The 24,716-nt window shown below is 35.3% G+C and overlaps 1 protein-coding gene across 1 annotated transcript in view; it reads right to left on the bottom strand.

Moving 5' to 3' along the window:
- Positions 1-8,599: 8,599 nt before the first annotated feature.
- HDX (highly divergent homeobox) overlaps positions 8,600-24,716 on the bottom strand; it is a 220,013-nt gene continuing 203,896 nt past the window's right edge. The window contains exons 8-10 of the mRNA XM_059384879.1: positions 24,314-24,397; positions 13,215-13,337; positions 8,600-9,132 (exon numbers count right to left, since the gene is read on the bottom strand). Of these exons, the coding sequence (XP_059240862.1) occupies positions 9,007-9,132; positions 13,215-13,337; positions 24,314-24,397 (333 nt within the window). The 3' untranslated portion in view covers positions 8,600-9,006. The remainder of the gene's footprint in view (positions 9,133-13,214; positions 13,338-24,313; positions 24,398-24,716) is intronic.

Genomic DNA, 24,716 nt, shown 5'->3' with positions numbered 1-24,716 from the left:
TTTCATGGTTTCTAAGCTGTTTGTTCCAGGCTTCCTCCTGATCCTTTCTCTCTGTTTTTCCTCCAGATCACTAATTCTATCTTCTGTCTCAGTTACCCTATCTTTGAGAGAATTTAGATTAGATTGGAACTCATTTAGAGTATTGTGAACCTCCTTTCTGGTAGCATTAAGCTCTGCCCTAAAATTGTGAACATCATCTCTTGTCGCTTTCAGCTTGGCCCTAATCAATTCTGTTTGGTCATCCATGGCTTTCTCCAACCTAGCTATTGCCTGGATAATTGTTAGCCTGAATTCTCTTTCCGACATATTGTCTATGTTGACAGCCATTAGCTCTGTTGCAGAAGGTCCATCCTCTGTATTTTTCTTAGGTTGGGCATTCCTCCTCCTAGTCATTTTGGTGAGAGATGACTGAACAGATGTAGCTGGATATATCAACTGTGGTGCAGTCAAGGTGCAACCTGGAACACTTCTGAGCAATCAAGAATCCCCACCCAAGTGAGAGTAAAAAGAAAAGAAAAAGAAAAAAGAGAGAGAGAGAGAGAGAGAAAGATAGGAAAGAAAGGGAAGATGAAAGAGAAGATTCAGCCCAAATGGGCCCCAAGGTAAGATTTATGAAGTAGACAAAAACAGACAAAGAGACTGATAAAAGTATATGACAAGAGAAAAAAATATATATGCAAATAAAGGAAGAACCTCGTCAAAAAGTACCCCAAGTGTAAGATTTATATGCTATCAGGACAAACACGAAAACAGAGAAACACTGGTGGAAGAAAAAAATGGGAGAGTGGTTATAAATTCTCAGTGTGGATGAGGAAGTTTGTTTTGATTCTTCCTGGATGTATCTTTATATTTGTTAAAGGACTCAACTTTCCTAAGATAAAGGGGGATTAAAAATTGGTTTACCTATAGGGGTAGTATTGATTGGGGAAAGGGGATTACTTTGAAGTTTAACTCTATATGAATATTAGAAAATAAAAATAAAAAGGAATAAACTAGACTAAACTAAACTAAAATTAAAAAAAGGAATTCAAAAAATAGAAATGCAAAAGAAAAACATAGGTGTATGTATCAAAAATTTCAGTTTAGAAGGTTATTATGGAATTTGATGTACTGGACAGCTCGCTGTGATGGTAAATAGGTTAAAAAATTATGTATATATTAAAAAAATGAACCAGAATAGTGGGAACGAGTAAAAAATAAAAGTTTCCCTATGAAGTAATGGTTGTTCTCTTGTAGTCCTTTTTTTTTTTTTTTTATTCCTTTCTCGGTTTGTTTTCTGGGGTGGGGCCTGCCATGTGGGTTTTCAGTCAATGATGTTCCGTGAGTTAAGTCCTCCAGCCCCCTCAAGGGGATGGGCTCTGAGGAAACTGGTTTTTTTCAGGCTTTTGTTCTCTGGCGGTTTTTATGTTTGTTCACTTTTTTTTTTTTTTCTCTCACCTTGACCGCTTTTGATGGTTTTTGTAGTTTTAGAGGAAAACAAACTGCACCTCTGACCTCCCTCTCAGAGAGAAGCCTCAGTCTGGCTGCAGAGTCCAAATAAGTTCCCCCTTGGCCCCCGGCAGAGCAGGTTCCAAGTCGTGATCCCTGGGGATGCAGGATCTTTTGCCTGTACCCAAAGCTATGGCAGTGGTGGCTGTCTGGGCAGCTCCAGACCACCAGAGAGGTTTCAAGCAGCAATTGCACACTGAGATTTTCCCGCAGGCCCAGGCTGGGAGCACCTGGTCTTTCTGGGTCTAAGAGTGCCCGGCTTGCGAACACCAATTTCGGGGAAGGCTGTGAGTGGCGCAAGGGTCTCAGGCTCTGAGAACGGGGTGCAGGTCTGAAAGCACCAGGCTGGGCCTTCTAGTACCTCTCTGGGGGGAGAGTTTGGTGCGGGGCTCTGAAACAATGGCGCGTATCAAAGGGCGCTGGCTGGGCCTTTGTACCTCTTTCAGGGGAGTATCTCAGGCTCTATAGCAGGGCTCTCACGTTCTGCCGTCAGGTATGGCTCCCATCCCCTCACAGGAGCCGGACCCCATGCATTCTCGGGAGTGCTGGCGGCTTAGGGACCAAGACCTGGTTTCTCCGCCGCACTCTCTCTGGCTCAGCACCAGGGGAGGCTGTCCTGGGGCCAGATACTTAAGCCCCTGTCCCTAGCTGCCCTGATTCCCACAATTCTCCCCACCCCCACCGTGATCCTTTCCTCTTTTGGAGTGCTTTCAACCAGTCTCCAAGTTAATGCTGGTCCCCAGATGCAAGGCACTCTCGCTCATAGGGGGTATTACTTTCCAACCGGTCACCTCTGGTGGCTCCCTCCCCCTTTTGTTTATCTTCCAATATCAGCCCGCCGTTCCCACTCTGCTTTACCTGCCCACTGGCGTCTTCTGCCCCTGTAGAGTTCCAGATGTGTATAATTCTGATCTCAGGCTGATTTCATGGGTGATCAGAGTTCTTTGGTAGGTAATCAGCTCACTTTGGGTTACAGGTTGAAAAGGTGCCTCCACCTACTTCCTCGCCATCTTGTCCCCTGATTCTATTCCCATTCATTTTTTTGGGGGGGGGGGGTTTTTTTTTTTTTTTTTTACTTTGATATAATTTTTATTTTTTTATAAACATATATTTTTATCCCCAGGGGTACAGGTCTGTGAATCACCAGGTTTACACACTTCACAGCACTCACCAAAACACATACCCTCCCCAATGTCCATAATACCACCCCCTTCTCCCAAACCCCCTCCCCCCAACAACCCTCAGTTTGTTTTGTGAGATTAAGAGTCACTTATGGTTTGTCTCCCTCCCAATCCCATCTTCTTTCATTGATTCTTCTCGTACCCACTTAAGCCCCCATGTTGCATCACCACTTCCTCATATCAGGGAGATCATATGATAGTTGTCTTTCTCCGCTTGACTTATTTCGCTAAGCATGATACGCTCTAGTTCCATCCATGTTGTCGCAAATGGCAAGATTTCATTTCTTTTGATGGCTGCATAGTATTCCATTGTGTATATCTACCACATCTTCTTGATCCATTCATCTGTTGATGGACATCTAGGTTCTTTCCATAGTTTGGCTATTGTGGACATTGCTGCTATAAACATTCGAGTACACGTGCCCCTTTGGATCACTACGTTTGTATCTTTAGGGTAAATGCCCAATAGTGCAATTGCTGGGTCATAGGGCAGTTCTATTTTCAACATTTTGAGGAACCTCCATGCTGTTTTCCAGAGAGGTTGCACCAGCTTGCATTCCCACCAACAGTGTAGGAGGGTTCCCCTTTCTCCGCATCCTCGCCAGCATCTGTCATTTCCTGACTTGTTGATTTTAGCCATTCTGACTGGTGTGAGGTGATATCGCATTGTGGTTTTGATTTGTATTTCCCTGATGCCGAGTGATATGGAGCACTTTTTCATGTGTCTGTTGGCCATCTGGATGTCTTCTTTGCAGAAATGTCTGCTCATGTCCTCTGCCCATTTCTTGATTGGATTATTTGTTCTTTGGGTGTTGAGTTTGCTATGTTCTTTATAGATTCTGGACACTAGTCCTTTATCTGATATGTCGTTTGCAAATATCTTCTCCCATTCTGTCAGTTGTCTTTTGATTTTGTTAACTATTTCCTTTGCTGTGCAAAAGCTTTTGATCTTGATGAAATCCCAATAGTTCATTTTTGCCCTTGCTTCCCTTGCCTTTGGCGTTGTTCCTAGGAAGATGTTGCTGCGGCTGAGGTCGAAGAGGTATTCCCATTCATTTTTATAAAATGAAAGGATTTCACCACCTTAACTCAATGTTTTTGCAGACTGAGAAACACTTGGATCATTTGAAGTGCATGTTTGTATGTGATTTTTTTCCCCTTGCAACACTCTTGAACTGGGAAGGAAAACTGTTGATGTGCTATTTTAAACTCACCTCCTGCCCTCTCCCATTATTTAGGTAACATGAGCAGTTTTCATTGGTTTAAGATTTTGACAAAAAAATGCATGGGCATATTTTATCCAAATTAAAAGCATGCTCTACTGGTGTCAAGGAGAGCCAGATTTAGATGCAACCCTATCACTTTAAAAAATTTGTTATGAAAATAACATTCTTTGCTTATTTGGTGGCAATTTACTTTCTGGTTTTACTATTTAAATATCCTTCCCTGGAAAAATCTTTTTATCTATCACTGAATATCCACTCTAGTGCATTGAAATTGGAGTAATTCTTTTTTAAGTAAAGTCAATTAAAGATGATGTACTTGGAAGCTTGGAATTCAACCAAATTTTCACTTGAGCATTCCATGTTCTCCCTTCTCTGAGACACAACATCTTATTATTGTCTGCATTTTGGGGGATCTTTTTTATCAGAGCCTTATTTTGGGAGGAAAAATTATCTTTAAAAAAGGAATAATGCTTTAAACACAAAGAGTTATGGGGCATCTGGCTCTTGATTTAGCTCAGGTCATGATCTCAGAGTTGTGAGACAGAGCCCTGCATTGGGCTTCCCATTGAGTGTGTAGCCTACTTAAGATTCTCTCTCTCTTTCTCCCTCTGTCCCTCCTCCCTCCATTCTTGTTCTCTCTCTCTCTCTCTCAAAAACAAACAAACAAACAAACAAAAACCACAAAGACTTAGAGAAATAAACATTAAAAGAAAGAAATAGATGTCTATTAGTTGGAAATCATTTATTGCCTCTATAAAATTTAAATAAAAACCCTATAAAAGATCACATTACAATAATGTAGTTTTAAGGTGGTAATATATTTCAGAGGTAGTATCAGTAAAATGGGATGCATAATCACTTAAAGGAATTACTTAACAAGTTAACATAAAATAAAATATCAATGCAGAGCAATATATACTCAGTATAAGCTTTAACGGAACAATCATAATTATAGTTTCATGAAAATATTATTTTATTCTCTTTCCATTTTAAGAAATATGACCTTAATAATGGTTTGTTTGGGGCAATAGTATGCTGACCATAGTCTCACAAATTAGTAGGATCCTCCCTTATATTATCACAAAATAATAGCCCGATATGATGAGTATACTAGTGTTGTCTTCCAAAAATAACACCAACTTCAAAGATAAACATTTACTCATCTTTTAGACACTATAGCACTGATAGCTCTTTAAAGGGCTAATATATCAGAATTTGTCATTTTTTAGGACCTGAATGAAAATCTAATATATATTTTTTTTAAATAGGCAATACTCCTGCTATAGCATCACTACAATGTGGAGAAAGGACAGGCCTTAAAATATTAAGAATTTCTTCTAAAAATGATCATAAACTATCGGGTTAAAATGAGGAAACTATTCCTTGGAAATGGGCTGAATGTCCCCTCCTCCCCCCAAATATAAAGCAACAAAGTCTAATTTAGAGCCTACAATTCTTCTAAATACATCGCTTCTGTTTTTCCTACAAATTTAAAGATGACTGGCTATGAAAGTGCCTTAAAATAGATACTGTTGTCTTTGGGGCCTCTTTGACATTTCTTGAAGTTCTGGTAGTATACACAGCACATGATGTGATTGGTTTGTAGCTTTTTCATCTCCAACAATAACATTTTTATCATGATTACATTGGTAAGCATAGAAGTTCTAATGTTGATATATGACCTTACAACAAAGCATCCCCAGTTCCCATAGAAAGAACAATTTTCTTTCTTTTTTAAGATTTTATTTATTTGACAGAGAGAGAAAGAGAGGGAGGATGAGCAGAGGGTAGGGGCAGTGGCAGAAGCAGACTTCCTGCTCAGCAGGGAGCCTGATGCTGGGCTCTATCCCAGGATCCCGAGATCATGACCTGAGCCAAAGGTAGCTGCTTAACAGACTGAACCATACAGGTGCCCTCCAAGAAGTCCAATTTTCTTTTCTTTTCTTTCTCAGTGTTCCAAAATTCATTAAGAACAATGTTCTTTTAATATTTTCCTTGCATATGCTAAGTTTGCTATTTTACAGGGTAACTATAGTTCTCATTTTCTTGTGACTAATGTTAGCTTGGCTGGAATGAGGAAGGTATCTTCAAGTTATTTTTTAAAACCTATTTTAAAGTAAGTGTTCTTAGATAAACATTTGTTACTTAGAAACTGCTTGGCTATCCTAAGCTGAAAGCAAACATCAAAGTGTAGTTAAAAGGAAAAAAAAATTTCACCTTGGTATCTGTCATTATGAGAGATGCTTCAGATAGTATGGTCTGTTTTAATGTGTCAAAACCCTAAAGAATGAAACGTTAGTTGTTTTTCTCCCCCTAGTCATGAAGATGTCACAAAAGCAGTCAAACTGATATTTTTCTGCTTTAAGATGTCTCAAAAAATTCCAACCTATTATGTGTTAAAAAATATATTTTCTTCATAATAAACTTTTAATACTTGATTTTGGCAACTTTTAAAAAATCTGCAGTACTTAATTTAATTCTATCAATTATGATTTTTTTTTCTGGATGCAGCTATTTCTTTTGGTCCCTGGTACAGAACAACTACATTTCATTTTTTAAATGTTTTAATTTTGAGGATAAAATAAATAACTCTGGTGCTGAAACACAAAACAAAAGGATTCCTACGTGTACTGTTTCTATTTTAATGGAACTTTAAACAGGAACAAAGAAATCATCAATGTGTCCTCTCAAAATTGTAGATGATCATTTTTTTAGGAATCACACCTAACAATCTTTAAGTTTATTAAAATTTCTACTTAAATAACTTTTATTAGTATCTCTGAGAAAGTGAAAAGACATAATTCATTTTGAAGTTTATGCCTTGCTAAGGAGTAGAAATCAAATGTCCCTATAGCAGAGGCTCGATGAATATTTTTTGATTTGGTGTCTAATTGCTGAGGTGTAACCGATACAATCTGTAAAGCCGAAAGATGTAGGAGAGAATTATCTATCCTTACTTGGTGACAAGAGGGTGTGGTACATAAACAATGTATCTTGGAACACTGAAAAAATAAAATAAAATTGGGGGAAAAAAAGAACCAAATAAGACAGAGCTTAAATTGGAGCAGAAGAAATTACAGTTTAAAGATAAACTCAGTGAATAGGATGGAGCTCCTAGGAGAGACTTGAAATCCTGGAATTTGTTCATTCTATCCTATGAGATGGTTTCTACACTTACGTAGGGACTCTCTATCTCATGGAGGAATTGACTGATAAATTTATTCCTAATGCCTGAAGTTCTTTTACTCAGAACTCTTTTTCTGAATGGAATTTTACTTCACAGCAAGGAGTATTAAACATTATTTGAAAAGAACTGTATGGCTTTTATCTAAAAGGGATCATACCTAACCACTGAAATATTTCTGTTAACAAAAGAACCATAGCAATAGCATGGCAATAGTCATAAACAATAGCTGACAAAATAAAGGATTACCAACGGACATTTCAAGGTCAAAGATAAACATGACTGCCTTTTTGCATTCATAAATAGGTATCTGAATTCCAAGATCAAAATTGATTTTGCTTGCAAATTACAAAAATATGTGACATAGAAACTTGATGGCCAAAAGAGCCATCTAGTTGGAGTATCTGGGTGGCTCAGTCAGTTAAGCATCTGACTACTGATTTCAGCTCAGGTCATGATCTCAGGGTTGTAAGATTGAGACCTTTATAGCACTCTGGGATGGGCATAGAACCTGCTTAAGATTCTCTCTCTCCCCGTCTCCCTCTGCCCTTCCCCCACCTCTCTCTTTCCCTCTCTTAAGAAAAAAATGAAAGCCATCTAGATACTTGATTAATCTTTTAGGAATAGATAATAATTTAACAATGCAACACAACTCCACACAGCCAACTCGCAAAAACATGATGCTGTGTGCTCAGGGAGAAACTAAGAAACTGGCATTTTCCCTTCTTTGGGTCTTGGTAATGCCAGCTGGTACCCCAGAAGGAACAGTGTGCAAAGAATTGTCTACAGTGTATGGCCATCTGGTACCTACTAATAGAACAACTGGGTGGCATGCCCATTTTAGGAGTGCACTCACAGAAAAGTGTCCAGGAAATTCAGAGGACTGTGATTTACAACCACAGTAGTGTATAACTCTTTTTGGATATTATCCTTGGTGGATGGCTCTGTACAAGCCTCAGATGAGAATGGGGCAAAATTTGTGACAAAACTCAGTGGCTAGATTAAAAAAGAAGACTCTACCTTGACTTCCTGTTTCATAAAATGTAAGAATTGAAAAAGTATTATGAAGATAGTGATAAAAGTGTAATATTTGTGCAAAATTCCATCTAACTTAGTTATACAGATTTACTAGTAGAATGTGAATCTTACCAATATTTGTCATTTGCAACAATGAAGAATCCCCATTAAGACTAATCTTTTACAACATTTTGTTTCTATACACTTAATAATTTATTTGATTTCATGTTGGTTAATTACTTTTCCATAGTGATTTCCCCCTACCGCCCAAATATTTGGGTTAGAAAATGGAAGAATACCAATAATTTACAATTATAAACCAGTGATCCTTAAATTTTCATTCATCAGCTGAAGTCAAATTGTCATAGGAAATCGAAATATATCCTAGGACTCATTCAGGTAAAATCATTTTTAAGGTTTTGTTTTCAAATTTCAGTCCACTTTCCTGAGTAAAGGTGTATGTAGCTGATAGGAAAAGGAGAGAGAATAAAGATGTAATGGCTATAAAACAAAGCTAACCAAGCTTTAGTAACTTGATAAGTAATGCTGAAATAACTTTATTTTTATGTTTTGGGTCAAAACTATTACTAAAACTAAGATTCTTCTAAAAACCAAACAAAAATCTTTCAGAAATTAGACATTACACATTTCAGATAAACTGTCAAAAATTAAATACAAATGTTCCTCAGAGTTTTATCAGTTTGGAAAAATTTCTCAAATGATGCTTTTAAATTTCACATACATTTTTACATTGTAGCCATTATATCTTGTCCATTCTTCACAGAATGTGTCAGTTCCAACAATATGTTTTTCCAACTGAGGAATTTTGAGGCAAGAGAATGCAGTTATCTGGAAATGCACAACTGTTAGGCAGTCAAAAGTCTGTATGTATCATGTAACCCCTGTCAAATCACAAGCTGTCTGAGGCATTTTTCTCTGATAAAGAAGACACACTGAATGAGGTATCATCAGGCTCTGGTGAGGCATGATTGAAATCCATCTCTTCTAATTCAGGAGGTAAATCTGACAGCAGTGCCTGAGCCAGAAAAATCAATTTTTTAGAATTAGTATGTGGACAGGTTTTTTTTAATTTTTTCAATTTTACATTAATAAATGTTCTTTCTTGTCAATTTATATTCATGGACTTAAAGAATGAAACATTTCTCTTCAGGACCTTATACAGTATCTTACATAAAAGAAAACCTCTTCATACACTATTAAGGAAGTAATAAAATACTAGATCTTGAGAGTGTGGATTATGTAGAGTGAAACCCTGGGTAAAAGGCAAACTATGAGGGAAATGCGCAACTATTCTGGACAAAGTGCTTTGAAGTATTTGAGAAAAGTGATTTTCATACTAGTTTTTAAGTCTTCACTGATCACTGCTAAAGGGTTTTACAATTATATTCCTTATTAAAATACTCCTGCCCACTTATACTGTCCTTTATAGAAAAACACATATCACAAGACTAGTATGCACTTCGCTAGGAGAAAGAACTTATTAGGGAAAATCTCAGTTATTCCACTTTAGACTAAACATTAACAACTTGAAAATTCCAAGTAACTTTTTTTCTTTTCTAAGGCTATGCCCATATCTATCAATGGTCAAGCACCCACCAGGGCACAGTTGGACAGTAAATCTAGCTGTGAAATTATATCTCTAGGAGGCTGCTCATTTCTTGGTTGGACTAAATAGGATAAGCCAAGAGCCATGGACTAAGCTTTGCCATGGAAAAATCGTTTCATCTGGAATTGTATAACATGTATCCATACAAAGGAAATAAATGTTTAATACATTTTTATGTGGCTGACAGTCCTGATGCCCATTTGACCATAAAAAATACTGTGAACTAAATGATTGATTTGATGCTTCCAATATTAATAATGTATCATATCCGGGTACTTTAAGACAGAATTACTTGTAGTGTGGACTTTTGGTGCAGTGGTAAATAAGGACCAAAGGAACATGGACAAATGCAAGCTTGTCATTACTGAATTAAGGAACAGAAAGGGCATACTGGAGAATTTATGAAATCCACTGTTTAAATAAGACAGTATTTTATTCTCTTTATTAAAATAAATGTCATTTATACATTTGTCTTATAGCAGAGGGACAAGATTAGAAACTTTCTCCTTTTTGTTAATCTGCATAAGGAAAGACTAACTCCTATCTGACGGGAAAGTTATTTGTTTTATACTCTTAAATAGCACATGAACCTCTTGCTGAAATTTGGAGAATTCACAAAGCAGTCATCTACTGGTTCTACATGCTTTCTAAGGTGCTAGGTTGCAGTAATAGAACACACAGCCATTTTCTTCTAGAATAGTTGTTTATCACTAACCCAGTCAAGGAGGAACAAAGCCTTTGCTGACATTAGTTGATCATAGTTTAAGAGAAATATATCACTGGATTTAGTTCACTTTGTAACTGTGAAGAAGCCATATGAAAAAAGGCAAAGTCCTCCACTCACATTCATTGAACATGTGCTTAGAGTATTAGAAAGTCAGGTAAATGAAAATACTTGATGACATTCTAAATTCTCGTGGGGATACCCTCAAGTCAAAAGAGGATTATTATTTTTTTTTGTAACTTAATTTTATGTAGCTGACTGACTATATATAAGCAGCATGGGGCACTGTTAATGCATGAGGTCCACTTCAAAATTCTTTTAGTATCTTACTGGATTGCAACATTGACACACTGAACAAATCTATGGATTATGACAATTGCTAGAGCTGCCTTTTACATATATATTAAGTAAACACATAACTTTTTTTTTTTACTATAGATTCTTCATCAATCTATCTTTACAGACTCATCTGGTGCCATTATTCCCAAAAGATTAAAGCAATTCCCAAATATATCATCTGTATTTATAATACTTATGCAAAGCCCTGGGGTATCAATGCCAAGTTCCATAAGATTAATCATTCTTATCCTCCTTACAAAGTGGGGAAATTTAAGTTCAAGAAAAGCAATTGATGTGGCTGGGATCACACAGTGAATTATCAGGAGAAGAAAGACACTAATGATAATACAGTGGTGGCAAAATTATTTTAATTTAAAAATGGCTATTAATTAAAAGAAACCCTTTGGGTAATCTAAAATTTCAATCAGACAGTGTCATATATTTTTTTTAAAGCCTGGACTGCTTTATTGGAGAAAAATACGCTGTGAACCACTCATCTCAGTTTACCCAAAGCAAAATTAATTGAAAGAAATTGAGTTTTTAAAATAAGAAACCAATGACAAAATGGTTTTCTTTTATTAAATAGAATAAAAATTGCTTTCTTCTATAAATAAAACTTCTAAGTATCTCATAATGTGAAGATCAGTAACTTAAAAGATCACCTTAATAACTTTTGTAAACTACTATTGGTGTCTTCTATACTTAGACATGTGTTATACCTGATCTCAACTATAAAAATTAGTATTTTCTCTTTGGATGATGAGTATATAGGCTATGAATTTCAGTGCAATTTTTGTATAATTTTCTCTTTTTTATGGCCAAAGTTTTGCCATATCTTAGTTCATCAGTATTCTATCAGAGGAAAAGTATAAGAGGAGAAAAGTAAAATATACAATAGTTATTTTTCTTATTTGTTAGTGGTCTTGGGGAAAGAACCAAGTCATTAGAAGTAGAAACAAAATGCAGTCTGTGTGCTGTTCCTAGATATCAAGACACATAGATAGATGTTGCTAGTTATCTGCCAATGTAACTCTGAATTCAAAACCATGCTCTAACTTTTGGGACCAGGCCCACACTCCAAGTTATTTCTGAAGGTGAACCTAATTTTTTTTACAGTTATTGAAAATTTACAGTACCCTTGGGACCATGTTTAAATCTGCCACCTTATTCATTCAAAATCCATAGTTTACATTCCTAAAAAACAAACACATTTTCAATATGCCATGGAATATGGAAAATGAATAACTCATGTAATACAGCAACATGCTTAAATAAAGCTGGCAAAGCTAACTGAAGACTACTGTCTTGGAATATCTGTGTGTGCGAAGCACAGGGAAAGTAAACTTATAAAACTGGGCACATACTGTACATGCTGGTTTGAGTCTCATGAGTAAATTAGTTTCTTTTAAAAAAGAATTGTGGGATGCTAATACTCTTCTTTTTCCCTGGAGATATCTGGGATGAGCTACAAATAAGTAGTCTTGCTTGGATATAAGGGATGAATTTTTGTACAGTATGCATGAGATTTCTTTCCTGAATAAAAACCTACAAGACTGCTTCCAAATTAATGGTTACTTGTGTGACCTACTATTCACTGAATGTCTCAAGAATAGTATACCACTCAGGCAAATTTGGTATCATTTAGTATTGAGTGTAACATTAGAAAAATTCTATAATTTTAAAGCAAGCTTAATATATTTTTATATACATTTCACATAAAAAATGAGACAACATGTGTAATTTGCGAGGAATTTGTAAATATAATTCCACAGTGACAAATAAAAGACATCTTTGGGGTAAAGGAACCAAGCATTCTAGTTAAACTGGGAAAAGTAAATGATGCACTGTGATCACAAAGAATTTTACAAAGTAATTTCATATTTCTTAGTGATAAGCAGCATATTTTGAAATAGAAGGTATTTAAACATTTGTGAAATCTATTGAGGTCTGGAAGGTAACTGAAATACAGAAGAGAGGCAAATGCCTCACCTTTTTTTTTTTGGAGTTCCAATAAAACTTTATTTATAAAAACACACATCAAGTTGGATTTGGCCCTGAACTCTGCACCAGAATATTTTATTCACGAAAGATTTCAAAATGTGTGTTTCTCCAGTTAGGGTAGCCCAGACTCTACAAACATGGAGAATTTATTTAAAATTAATTTTTAAAGTTATTTTTTCCTTTTTAACTCTAGCCTGAAATTAACAAAGTATTAATCAATTATTTTGATTTTCTATTAAGGCAGCACACAAATATCTGAATACCTACTCTTAAAAATACTGTGCTAAAAAAGTTATAAAGTAACAAATCCTTTCTTGAGGCAGGCAGGAAAGAAGTATAAAAATGAAAAAAATATTAAGAACTCAAATGTGCCATGTCATTTTTCAACATGATACATTACAGCTTACTATTCTCTTCTGGCACCTACCTGTTGTTGTTCCTTATCATCAGCTTTCATAGCTAGTATCAAGCTTCTAACAAATGTCTGAAGTTTAAAGTATTTTTGCTTTTGAATCTCTAGCTCATTTTCAATGAATCTGACTTCTTCATTCTGAAGGAGAGAAGATCAAACAATATAATTATCCTATGCAAACCTAGGACTATACATGTTTGATGCGCAACAAAATTCTAAAAAAGCAATCAAATTAGGAGGACAGTAAAGAAGATGTGGTCCATATAGACAATGGAGTATTACTCAGCCATCAGAAAGGATGAATACCCACCATTTGCATCCACATGGATGGAACTGGAGGGGATTATGCTGAGTGAAGTAAGTCAAGCAGAGAAAGACAATACCATACTGTTTCACTCATATGTAGGACATAAGGAATAGAGTGGAGGACCACAAGGAAAGGGAGGGAGAACTGAATAGGAAGGAATCAGAGAGGGAGACAAACCGTGAGAGACTCTGGACTCTGGGAAACAAACTGAAGGTTACAGAAGGGAGAGGGCTGGGTGGATGGGGAAGCCCAGTGATGGGTATTATGGAGGGCACATGTTGTGATGAGCACTGAGTGTTAAACACAACTACCGAATCATTGAACACTACAAAAAACAGAGAAGAAGATAATATTTTGGCATAAGGTATATAAAGCACAGAAGAAAATTTTACTTTTTAATTTTAATTAATTAAATTTAATTAATTTATTAAATAATTAATTAAATTTTAATTTAATTTACTTCTAAATTTTAATTTTTCTTTTACTCAAAGACTACTCAAAGCAAATCACCAACAGAAAATAATTTGCAAGGTCAAAAATACAATCAAATAAATTCCAGTAAGGTAGAACTCAAGAAACAGTTCCCTTTTGGAAAGAGTCCTCCTATATTAAACCTAATTAGCATTTATATTAGGATTAAGAATAGGCAAAGTCCAATTAAGCCCAATTATCAAGCAATAGCAGATGCAGTAATGCTGAATGTATCATTCACAAAGCCAAATACTGAGAAAGAAAAGATTATTTTGCACCAAGGAGGGAATAAAATTACTACTGTCTTTGTCTTAAGTAGTTGTTGAGTTCCCTGCCTTTATGTAGGAGTCTGTTATTCAGAAAATATTTCCTAATGTGCCACTGTGTACCACTGAGACACAATCTCCTTTCACTACTTTTGTTAGTTTGGTAGGAAAAAATAATATACTAGGATTTGGGGAGATTTTAATACCAGGTCTACTGATAGCTGTGTAAACTTGGGCAGGCCAAACTCTCTGTGATTCTGTTTACTCATCAGTAAAATGGATATAATACTAGTAATCTTTGGCAGGTCTAGGTTTGAGGGTTATATGGTCACAGAAGTGTTCTGACTAGATTTTATATTAAATCTACAGTAATCAAGAAGTTATAGTTTTGGCAAAGGGTGGACATATAGATCAACGGGACAGAAAAGAGTCCAGAAAAAATATATATACAGTTGATTTTCTTAAAACGTGCTGAGGTAATTCAATAGACAAAGAAAGGACAATCTTCCAAAAAACAGTGATTGAACAAATGTAAATTCATATTAAAAAAAGATTATCAACTCTTACGTCATATACACAATTTAACAAGAAATTTACAAAACCTAAAACCATAAACCTAGAGGAAAACAGGAGAAATTTTTTGTGTCTTTGGGTTAGGCTGTTTCTCAACAGGCACAAAAAGCATGAAACTTAAAAGAATTCATTAAAATTAAAACAAACAAAAACCCCTTTGCTCTTCAAAAGACACTTAAGAAAATAAAAATATGAGCTTCATATTGGGAGAAAATAATTGCAAATCACATATCTGATAAAATACTTGTATTCACAATACATAAAGAATGCTTATAATATAATTTTAGGATCACCAACAGAATAAAAACAGAGAAAATACTTACACACTTCATCAAAGAAGATATGTGAATGACCAATAAGCATGTGAAAAATGCTTAATATCATTTTTCATTAAGGAAATGCAAATTAAAACCCCAATGAAATATTACCACTAACATATTACAATATCTACAGTTAAAAATACTGACAATAGCTAGTTCTGGTGAGAATGTGGAGCAATTAGATGTCTTGCACATTGCTGGTGGGATTATAAAACAGTACATATGCTTTGGCAGTTTTTTATAAAATCAAACATTATATAATCTTTCTTTCCTACCATCTGACTCAGCACTACTAAGTATTTACCCAAGGGAAATGAAACATGTGTCCACAAAAAGATATACATGAATATTCATAACAAATTTATTCATAATAGAAACTAAAAACAATACAAGGGTTCATCAGCAGATAAGTAAATTGTGGTCTTGGTTACAGAACTGTGTCCACTTGTCAAAAGTCATCTAACTATACAAAGGGGTGAACTTTATTGTATGGAAATTATATATCGAGAACTTGATTTAAATTGTTAGCTGGTCCTCTTGCAGGGAAAAAAAATACATAGAAATGTTAAAAATAAGCTATGAGTAAAAAAAATAAGCTATGAGTATTCTCTGTAGCTGAACTGGTCTCAAAGATCATAGCAGGACTTAACAAGGTATGTTCAAAGAGCTGCATAGAAGGTATTACAATTAATTAAATATATGCTAATTTTTATTGTTTCAATTGAGAAGATATAGTTACAATAATCGTATTCAATCTGTGAACTGCATCAATTATTTTATCAGTTTAGAGCTTATTTTACTTAATAAAACTGCTTCCTTTTCAGACCATTTAATATCAAATGCATCATCTGCAAATAATTATTTAAGCTAAATTCCTTATCCACAGGCACCCAACAATCTAAATTATTATAAGTAAGCATTATAATAAAATTTCATATGCTTCTGCCATATTATGTTTGACTAATTCTAAACTTTTTTTTTCTTTTTTTTATTTAGGATTCACTGTCAGAGCAGTAGTATTAGTAAAGTGCTGACTCAGAAGTCTTTTCAAATCAGGAACTGTAGTGTCTGCTTTGAATGCATAGTCTTAAAGAGCTGCACTCACAGTCCATTAGAAAAAATTTTTAAAATATTAACTTACATTTGCAGAAATCACAAATCATCTTTCTGTATACAGATCTCTATTTTCTATGCAAATATTTCTTCTACTCAGTATTTATGCAACATTTGAAAAACAAACAGCTTTAAGATAATTTAATAGTGCAAGTATTTTCTTCTTGGAGCTTTTTAAAAAAAAAATTTTAAGAATTTACTTGACAGAGAGAGAAAGTAGGCAGAGAGGCAGGCAGAGGGAGGGGTGGAAGCAGCCTCCCCGCTGAGCAGAGAGCCCAATGCGGGGCTCAATCCCAGGACCCTGAGACCATGACCTGAACTGAAGGCAGAGGCTTAACCTACTGAGCCACCCAGGTGCCCCATGGAGTTTCTTTTTGTAAGCCTGTGAAACATTTCCTAGATTACAGGCAGAAATTTATGTATGTATGTGTATATATATTTAAATATTTTATTTATTTATTTGACAGAGAGAGAGAGATCACAAGTAGGCAGAGAGGCAGGCAGAGAGAGACAGGGTGTGGTGCCAGCAGGCTCCCTGCTGAGCAGAGAGCCCGATGTGGGGTTTGATCCCAGGACCCTGAGATCATGACCTGAGCTGAAGATAGAGGCTTAACCTACTGAGCCACCCAGGTGCCCCTTGGAGTTTCTTTTTGCAATCCTGTGAAACATTTCCTAGATTACAGGCAGAAATTTATGTATATTTTAGAGATTTTCCTAAGTAAGTGTTGTCTTCGTGAGAGGAACTAGTAAGATAACATCAGTCACTGAATTGCACAAAAGATCCAGCTCTAGTTTCTTGTTAAAATCTTCCCTGCATTCCTAGTAGTCTTTGTCAATTCTTCTCCAAGAAGATTGTAGGGAGAATTCAAGGCTTCATGTGGACAGGAGCTCTGATATCTGAGCAGGTAATCAATGGCTGTCCAAACTGAGGTGTTATTTTATGATGTAGCTACTCATAACTCAGAGATTGAGCTCACCAATTTGTCTCATAAGCATTTTGTATTAGTCAAAACTCCTAGCAATGTGGATTTCTAGCAATCAATCAGAAAACCCACTATGTACAAACTGAATATTGTATAGTAATAGTTATCGAATGCACACAAGTAACCATTCTTTCATTTTGTTACACTGAATCTCAAGAATCAGAGACTTTTAAATTCAATGTGGGAGAAGAGTTAGAGTGATCCAGTTTCTAATCTTAATGTATTTTATGTAAATGAGCATTTGCATACTGATACTCAAAGTTTTTCCAAGGATAAGTAAACTAACTTCACTCATGCAGGAACTAAATGCTGGGCACCTTTGTGCTGGAAACTAGGCCAGGGAACACATGGATGACTAAGATAAATCTCTACTTTCAAGAAACTTATGATGAATATATTTAAGAAACCAACAAAGTAATTATGATCCCCAAACAAGAAACACTAGCATGCATATGCAAAAAGAGAAGACAACTGTTCTCTGAAAAAAGACTGAATTTCAAAACTAATAAGCTGTTTTTTTAATTTATTTTTTATTGTGTTATGTTAGATAAGCTGTTTTAAGTCAACATTCTGAAATCAGCAATAAGAGCCACTATATGGGGTTTTATTTACCCTTAATTTCTATCTTATTTTTCTTTCTGGGAGAAAATAGTTTTCAATCTAACTAATCTCCAACAAATCAATAAGGAAAAGACATTAATGTATTAGAAAATTGGGCAAAGTACTTGAAAAGTTACTTCAAAAAGATTATAGAAAAAGCCAATATCATGATTAAATATTTAGGTGTATGAATTACCAGGAAAATGAAAATTAAAACCACAATACAATAATATTTCAAATGAACCAGAAAGGCTAATAACATGTAAAAATCAGACAGTACTATTCAAGGAGATTAATAGAATTCCTATTCACTGATGTTGGAAGTGTAAAATTGGGAATTCCATTAAAGTTAAACATTTTCACATCTTTTCTTTATAATCCAGCAGTTTCATATGCATAAGCATGGAAGTGTATATACATTTACACATATACATATATTTTATATTTATTAGTTTGCTACATAATTATTATTATTGAAGTAAAATTGACATACAATGTTATATTGGTTTCAAGTATACAAAATATTGATTTGACAAGTTTCTCACTGCTCATGATAATAAGTATAGTCCCAGTCTGTCACCATACAATGTTACTACAATGTTATTGAATATATTCCATACCTTGTACTTTAGTACTCTGCAACTTATTTATTTTATTACTGGAAATTTGTATCTCTTAATTCCCTTCATCTATTTTGCTCATTCACCCACCCACCTCCTCTCTGGCAACCACCACTTTGTTCTCTGTATTTAAGTGTCTGTTTATTTTGTTTGTTCATTTGTTTTGTTTCCTGAATTCTGTGTATAAGTGAAACCATATGGTATTCATCTTTCTCTGTTGAATTCATTTTAATTAGTGTGATACCCTCTAGGTCCATCCATGTGGTTTCAAGTGACAAAATCTCACTCTTTTTTTATGGTGAAGTAATACACATACACCACATACACACAAACACAAACACACACATACAAATGATTTCTTCTTTACCCATTCACCTATCTACAGACAGTTTGGAAAACTATGTTTCTAGGAATTTATTCATTTTTCTAGGTTGTCAGATTTGTTGGCATATAATTTTTCCACAATATTCTCTTAATTCTTCATATTTTGTGGTATCGGTTCATATTTCTCCCCCTTCATTTTATTTGAGTCATCTCTTTTTTCTTGATGAGTCTGGGTAGGGGTTTATCAATTTTGTTTATCTTTTCAAAGAACCAGCTCTTGGTATCATTGATCTTCTCTGTTATTTTTTAGACTCTATTTTACTTACTCTTGCTCTAATATTTATTATTTCCTTCCTTCTACTAGCTTCAGACTTTGTTCTTCTTTTTCTGCTTCCTTTAGGTGTGAGGTTTGGTTGTTAATTTGAGATAGTTCTCATTTCTTGAAGTATGTCTCTATTGCTATATAAACCTCACTCTTAGAACTGCTTTTGCTGCATCCTAAATATTTGGACTGTTGTGTTTACATTTTCATTTGTCTCCATGCATTTTTTAAAATTACCTTTGATTTCTTCATTGACCTATTGTTTGTTCAGTAGTGTGTTGTTTACCTCTGCGTGCTTGTGTTTTTTCCAGTTCCCCTCCACCCCGTGATTGATTTCTAGTTTCATACTATTGTGGTTAATATTATGCTTGATATTATTTTAATCTTTTAAAATTTATTGAGACTTGTTGTTTGGCCTGATATATGACCTATCCTGGAGAATGTGTCATGTGCCCTTAAAGAGATTGTGTGTTCCTCTGCTTCTGCGTAGAACGTTCGGGAAATGACCATCAGGTTTATCTGGAGTAAGTGCCATTCAAAGCCAGTTTCCTTATTGATCTTCTGTCTGGATGATCTATCCATTGATGCAAGTGAGTTGTTAAAGTCCCCTGCTATTGTTGTATCACTGTCAATTTCCCCCTTTATGTCTGTTAATATTTGCTTTATGTATTTCAGTGCCATGTTGGGTGCATAAATATTTACAATAGTTATATCGTCTTGTTGGATTTTCCCCTTTATCATTATGTAGTATCCTTGTTTGTCTCTTATTACATACACTCTTTGTTTTAAAGCCTATTTTGTCTGATATAAGTAGTGCTACCCGGCTTTCTTTTTTGCTTCCATTGGCATGGTAAATATTCTTCCATCCCTTCACTTTCAATTTACATGTGTCTTTATGTCTGAAGTAAGTGTTAAGTGTTTCGTAGGCATGATATAGATGAATCTTGCTTTTTTATCCATTCAGTCACCCTATGCTTTTTGATTGGAGCATTTGGTCCACTTGCCTTTAGAGTAATTATTAATGGATACATACTTATTGCCATTTAAAAAATTGTTTTCTGGTTGTTGTGGTAGTTCTTCTTTGTTCCATTCTTCTCTTGTTTACTTCCCTTATGTTTTGATGGTTTTCTTTAGTGTTATGCTTAGCTTCCCTTCCATTTATTTTCTGTTTCTTGTAATTTTTTGTCTTGTAGTTGCCATTGCATTCATATATTACATTTTCTGTGTATAGCAATCTATAATAAGTTGATGGTCGCTTAAGTTTGAACACATTCTAAAAGCACTAAATTGTGACTTCCTCCTCCACGTTTTATGTATATGATGTCATATTTGACATCTTATTTCATGTATCCCTTAACTGATTATTTTAGGCACACTTGATTTCACTACTTTTGTGTTTTAACCTCCATACTGGTTTTATAAGTGACTAATACCTTTCACTATATGTTTGTTATTCCCATGAATGTTTCCTTTCTTAATTTTCTTACTCCTAGTCATGGCCTTCTCTTTACACTCAAAAAAGTCCTTTTATCATTACTTGTAAAGTAGATTTAGTGGTGATGAATTCCTTTAACTTCTTTTGTCTGGGAAATTCTTTCTATCCCCTTCAATTCTGAATGATAACCTTGCTGGGTAGGTTATTCTAAGTTGTATTTTTTTTTCCTTTTTTCACTTTGAATATATCATGCCAATCCCTTCTGGCCTACTATGTTTCTGGTGAAAAATTAGCTAATAGCCTTTTTGGGTTTCCTTTGCTTGTAACTGTTTTCTTTTGTTGCTTTTAAATTCTATCATTACATTTAGCCATTTTAATTATTATGTGTCTTGGTGTAGCCCTCCTTGGGTTCATCTTGTTCGGGATCCTTTTACTTCTTGAATCTGGATTTCTATTTCCTTCCCCAGGTTAAGGAAGTTTCCAGCTATTATTTTTTTCAAATAGATTTTTTTGGCCCTTTCTTTCTCTCTTCTTCTGGGATTTATATAATGTGGATGTTATTATGAATGATAGTGTTGTATTGTTTTATTAATTTTATTAACCTATTCTCTTCCATTATTTTTTCTGCTTTTTGATGTTCAGATTGGTTACTTCCCATTATCTTGTCTTCCAGATCCCCGATCCATTTTTCTGCATTCTCTAATCTGCTGTTAATTTCCTCTAGTGTATTTTTCATGTGATTTATTGAACTCTTGAGCTCTGACTCATTCTTGTTTATATTCTCTCTCTCTTTTTGGAAGTTCTCACTGGGTTTATCCACTCTTTTCTCAAGTCTTCTGAGTACCTTTATGACCTTTACTTTGAACTCTTTATCAGGCATATTGCTCATCTTTGTTTCATTTCACTCTTTTACTGTGATTTTGTCTTTCATTTGGGACATATTACTCTGTCTCCTCATTTCATCTAACTCTCTGTGTTTGTTTCTATGTGTTAGGTAGGTCAGCTACATCTTCTGATTTTAAAAATTGTGGCCTTCTGTCAAAGAGGTCCTGTGGTGCCCTATAGCACAGTGCTCACATGTCACCAGAACCAGGTATCCCACAGGTGTCCCCTGTGTGGGCTGTATGTATCCTTCTCTTGTGGCTGAGCCATGTTTACCTTCAGCCCAGATAGCTTCAAAAGCCTACTTCTGTGGGCCTCTGTGAATACACTTTTGAGAGTCTGGACTGAGGCCAGGTAGGACCAGTTGGTGGGTGGGCCCATTATACATCCTAGCAACATGCTATTAGCCTCTCTGCCAAAACTGCACAGGAGTGTAGGGCTCAGTCCCTGTACATGCAGATAAGAGGCCTGGCTACAGGAGCTGTGGGTGCCTGGTGTGTGGGTTTGTTACACCTCCCCACGATGGGGGTCAATTTGGAGTGGCACTGGTCTGGGCCTAAGCTGCATAACAGGTGTGGTTGGGCAGGAGCAGCTTTGGAACTTGTGCCTGCCATGGCAGGTAGGTTGGGTGTAGTTGGTCCACAGGGGAATTCCAGGGTGAAGCATTTGGTGTTGACAAGGAAGATGGAGAGTGTTAGAAATTGTTGTTTTAAGCTTTTGGCTTTTTACACTGGTGGAGGGAAAGAAACAGGTGACAGCTTACACTTTTGTTCTTGTAGAAATTTGCAGATCCTTGCCCTTCTGGCACATGGTCTAAGATGACCCAATAAATCTCTTTCATGTATAACCCAGCCAATTTCCAAACTGCTGTTTCTATGCTATGTCTTGGGCTCATTTATATTACTAATATGTGGTTCTTTATGGGTAGGTACTTGGTTTCCCAGCAACCTCCACATTCCCTGACATCAAGCTTACTGATTTTTAAAGCTCCTAGAGTTAAAGTCTGCTAGTTTTCAAAGTCAGACATTAAAGGGAATTGTCTTCCTAGTATGTGTCTCCAGCACCAGTGGTGCCCTGTGTGGGGTCTGAGTCTCTCACTTCTCTGTAGTTGTGATGTCCCTCTTGTTTGTGTTTAGTCACACAGAGAGTTTGGGTCCCAAATGCCTCTCTGCCCCTCTTACCCCTTTCAATGTGGCTTTCTCTCTATGACTAGCTGTGGAATGTCTCTTCTGCTAGTGTTCATCATTTTTTCAGAGATAGTTGCATAGATGTAATGTTGCCTAGGTGTGTCTGAGGGAAGAGGTAGGCACAGGAGTCTCCTAGTCTGTCACTGTGTTTCTTTCACTAATTTGTCCTGACTTTAGAATTAAGGCAATGCAATTCACAGATGAGGTGAAGTGTTTTTAATAATGATTATGAAAAATATATTTCTATACAATTGTTAAATTTTTAGAGTTAAAAAATAAATTTACGTAGGTGGTGATGTGTTGTCGAAGACATTCCTAATAGGGTAGTTAAGGACTTCTTGTTCCCGCATCATTTACCACATGGAAAACACAGGATCATTAAATGTCCTGTAGAGTTCAATAAAAATGTTAACTAGCATTCCTGGGTTAGATAGTCTACCCTACCCTGGTCTTTAGCTCCAAACCTTCTCAAGTGGCACTCCAGAAGTTTAAGGTTCTCCAAAGTATCCTTTGTTCTTAGCCCAGCCTCATTTGACCTTTTTGAGAGTGCTAAGAGGAAAATACTTAACAGCTGTGCAATCCAGTCCTCTCCTCTGTAGTTTCCATATCCTGTGCTAAGTGGCACAGAGCACTTTTAAACCTGAACTGGGCATTTGTAAATATTTTATGACTATGTAGGAGAGATTAGAATGATCTCTTATAGTTCAGAAACAATCTTAAAATTTCATTAGTCGGAAATACAGTTTAAATACAGGATTATGCTGTGCTCTTTAGGCACTTATGGAATAAATTTCAAAAGATAATTGTCTTCTGATGATAATATTCAATATTATAAATTCTGACATGCTATAAACATTTAGGGAACAATCTGTTGAATGACATAACTTTCAATTATAGAAAAATTGAAAAGAGTTTTGAGAAAATGACAGCTATTATCTTTTCTGATTAAATGTTATTTTCTGTTAGCATTTTAAGATTATTAATCTCTGCTTTGAACACTTAAAGTTTTCCACCAAAGGACTTCTCTGTATGGACAGAATGATTGTTTGGCCAAAATTTCAGAGGCCCGAGGTTACCTAGTAAGATAGGATATTGATTAACAAAGGAAAACAACTACATATCTATGCAGAAAACATATCGATATAGACAGATAGCTCATGTCAAAATTTCATAAAGTTACATATGGCACACTCTCAAAGTAAGCCTTTCAGTTTAGGTACCAGTGAATTTAAGAAAATATCACTTCTCTTTATATTCATTTGGCATTTGCTTCAGGAATTGTCTTTAAACTTCTAAAACTGGTTCCCTAAAAATGATCTTCAAAATTTGCAATTCAAGATAAAATTAGCAAGGGCCACTGGAAAAAAATCTCCCCTTTACCACCATTTAAAAGTAAACACTAGCTTTAAGGCCATTGTCATAAATTTCACATTAACCACCATTATGTCCTGCCTCACCTTGATGTACACCGTCAATACCTACTCCCACTCATCAAGCTCTTTGCTTAAAACAATAACCACTAAACCAGCCAGAATTAATTAAAATGTCCATATCCTAACTGGTATCTAAGCGCCTGAGAAAGTCAATAGGGAGCCCCACTTTAACTTATTAAAAAAATTGAAAGTGAAATAAGCTAGTACAAAGGTAATATAAAAGTCTGCCTCATTTAGTACCTTCTTTTAAGGAATTCAGAATTTGAAATTACTTTCACCTTATAATCCAAGAGAGAATTGACTTGTTCAACTTCAGAATTACTTATCATGTCACTTTCTTCATCATCAATAATTTCTATTTTCTGTAACACAAGTAGAGAAGTATTCATAAATACGTATCTGATCATCAACACTATATCCAACAATGTATAGTACATAAACATTCAGTGTTTAGTTTTAATGATGGGGTTGTCTTGTCTAAGTTATCCAGAATAAATTCTGATAACTGGTTCTTCAGTGTTATATACAGTGTATGTCTGAGCCACTTTTTGGTACCTTTAACTGATGACTGCTTATTAATTAGGAAATTATTATAAAACTATTTAAAATAGAAAAGTCTCTCACAATATTTCTGAAAAACAAGAGGCATTTGAATTCTGCTTAAATAGTTCCCTCCAGTGA

The sequence above is a fragment of the Mustela nigripes genome, chromosome X (genome assembly GCF_022355385.1).
Source record: "Mustela nigripes isolate SB6536 chromosome X, MUSNIG.SB6536, whole genome shotgun sequence".
NCBI lineage: Eukaryota > Metazoa > Chordata > Mammalia > Carnivora > Mustelidae > Mustela > Mustela nigripes.
Note: the sequence above shows the minus strand (reverse complement) of the source record. Positions and strands in the feature narration are given on the sequence as shown.